The sequence below is a fragment of the Etheostoma spectabile genome, unplaced genomic scaffold (assembly GCF_008692095.1).
Source record: "Etheostoma spectabile isolate EspeVRDwgs_2016 unplaced genomic scaffold, UIUC_Espe_1.0 scaffold337, whole genome shotgun sequence".
In the NCBI taxonomy this organism is placed as follows: Eukaryota; Metazoa; Chordata; class Actinopteri; order Perciformes; family Percidae; genus Etheostoma; species Etheostoma spectabile.
Genome location: NW_022605587.1, coordinates 103,585 through 106,223, shown reverse-complemented (window position 1 = coordinate 106,223; position 2,639 = coordinate 103,585). Strand labels below are relative to the sequence as shown.

At 42.0% G+C, this 2,639-nt stretch overlaps 1 protein-coding gene and 1 non-coding gene across 2 annotated transcripts in view; both read right to left on the bottom strand.

Moving 5' to 3' along the window:
- The window catches only part of LOC116686239 (U5 spliceosomal RNA), a 116-nt gene extending 82 nt beyond the window's left edge, over positions 1-34 (bottom strand). Inside the window, exon 1 of the small nuclear RNA XR_004331200.1 lies at positions 1-34. This exon is cut by the window's left edge and continues 82 nt beyond it. This is a non-coding gene — a small nuclear RNA (U5 spliceosomal RNA).
- Positions 35-1,970: 1,936 nt separating this feature from the next.
- The window catches only part of LOC116686232 (complement C1q-like protein 4), a gene marked incomplete at its 5' end in the record, with an annotated part of 1,278 nt that continues 609 nt past the window's right edge, over positions 1,971-2,639 (bottom strand). Inside the window, one exon of the mRNA XM_032511205.1 lies at positions 1,971-2,463. Coding sequence (XP_032367096.1) covers positions 2,195-2,463 — 269 coding nt within the window. The remainder of the gene's footprint in view (positions 2,464-2,639) is intronic.

Genomic DNA, 2,639 nt, shown 5'->3' with positions numbered 1-2,639 from the left:
AAGACTTGTGCATTATGAAGAGAAACCAGAGTGAGTACAACCGTTGACCAGGTACAGACTTAGTGAGACAACCTGTCCATTGAGACAGAGAGAGAGAGAGAGAGAGACAGAGAGAGAGAGAGACAAAGGACAGACTCAGCAAGACAACTTGGCCATTTGAGACAGAGAGAGAGAGACAGAGAGAGAGAGACCAAGTACAGACTCAGTGAGACAACTTTGCCATTGAGACAGAAAGAGAGAGAGAGAGAGAGAGAGAGAGAGAGAGAGAGACCAAGGACAGACTCAGTTAGACAACCTGGCCATTGAGACAAGCCGCTACAGACAACAATGGCTCCCCAAAGAGGAGCGCTTCTGTGCAAGAGAGACACAGTCGAGACAGAGCTGCACTTCCTACCAGAATGAGTGAGAGAGAGAGAGAGAGAGAGAGCAAGAGAGATAATGCACCCAACTACAGCCGGTCCGAACTAAATATTTCTCCAAATTCAGACACAAGCACCGGACATTTGCTCTAGTGCAATTACACAGAATTATATGTTTTTTATTATTCAGGTTTTATTGACATTGTAATCAATGATTGACAGGGAAGGGTCATTGATACTTGTGCAATGTAATGTAATGTAGGGTGGATTGTATGTTGTGTGTGAGTGTAAAGTCTATGTGTTATTGATGTTTACAGCAGCATTATGTAGCACTGATGCCCAAGACAAATTTCCCTCAGAGGACAATAAACACACTCAAAACCTGTAATGTTGTCATGTTGATGCTGATATGTTTGTTGATGTAAATGTGATCAATGTCTCCCTGTTTATGTGCTTTAGCAATACAGTATGTTACTGTGGTCATGCTAATAAAGCTTTATTGAATTGTATTGAGAGAGAGAGAAACAGTTGCTTCAACACCAGTCTTTTGGTTGGCTTGTCTACATCAGTCTTCTGCTTGTCTACATCAGTCTTCTGCTTGTCTACAACAGTCTTCTGCTTGTCCACATCAGTCTTCTGCTTGGGATTTTTGGGAAACTCATATCAACATTTTAGAGACAGAACAACAGTTTCCTGTTGGTCTGGGCCGTCTGATACCCGTGGAGCTTTATATAGAAGACTACAGCAGACAGGTGTGTGTGTGCTTATATAGAAGACTACAGCAGACAGGTGTGTGTGTACTAACCAATCATACGTCAGCATGAAGAACAAAGACAGGAAGCAGATTATTCTAATGTTGAACTTATTTCCTCTACAGCAGAAAACATTCATATGAATCCATTTTAAAGGGAAACTTCTGGATTCTTCTACCTTCACTTCCCCATGTTGGGTGTCTGGTAGAGCAGTGCCTGCTGTGTCTGTCTCTTGTGTGTGTGTGTGTGGGGGGGGGGGGGGTATTATTATTATCATGAACTTAACACAGAAGCAATGACAAAAATCATCTTTCATTAATGGTACAATTATTTCCTGAAGATGATCTGTTTCCATCTTGCCTGGAAGACACGATTCTCGTGGTCCAGGTTTCTGTTTTTGGGCCAATGGCGAATGAGGTTTGCCAGTCAAGCCCTGACGAGGTTGTGGTTGCTTGGCAACAAACTTCTTGTTTTTTTTTAGGCGGCGCCCTCTAACGGGGACCAGTATAACTACAATTGAAATGTTACATATTTAAATGTTAAAGGTCACTTGCTCCCAATCCCTGTGAAACCAACTCTTTGACATGTGGAAACCGATCTGCGGTTTGAAGTGCGGGGTCAGCTAATCTAGAGACGTGATGTTTACTGGGAAACAGGCACCGTTTGGTTAGGGGTAGACACCAAAACTACTCATTTAAGTTTAGAAACCTCCTGTTGTGTGCTTCATGTTAGAAAGAGACTGAATCAGACAACATCCAGAGAATCTCATGTGGACGTCGTGTAACAGCTTAACTCTCTGACGTTGAGTTTGATTTCAATACGTTAGAAACTAGAAGAAAGAAACGTTCACAGATGGTTGCAATGATATATGTTTATGTTGTTTTTATTATTTGATTAAAATGACAGAAACAAGAGAGAATCAGAAAAATTAACCACTTTATATTTGAAGGAACATAGGCTCCTGTCTACAATTATTAGTCATTATTATTATTTGGATGCAGATGAAATCAGATCCAGTCTATGAAATGCTATGAAGACTTGTTAGAGACAACAACAACCTGTCACAGAGCTGCTGTTTCTGTCTCACATGGGGAACAGCAGGTGTCCACTAAAGGTGGTGTGGTGATTGTTGTTGTCACGCGCCACAGTGTCAGGCCACAGATGCAGAAACACAACGTCTCCCACCTCCAGCAGCAGCGTGACGCCATTTGAAGCACTCCCCTGCTTCTCCCACGCCATGAAAACATTCTCTGAGTTCTTGACCAACACAGCACTTGCAGGCCGGCCACCATCGTCATAAGTGACCCACCACACAAAGTGGTACGCTCCTCTCACCGGGGCAGTGAACACACCTGTTGGATGGTTTTTTTGTGATTTTACAAATGGAAATTTAAGATACTGTTTGAACATCAACATATCACTGAAATGTATTAGGGATGCACAATACATCAAACTATCAACTAAACGTTCTTTTGTTAATGACATGTTAAACTAAAAGGTCTATCTCTGTAGGGATCCATCCCATAAT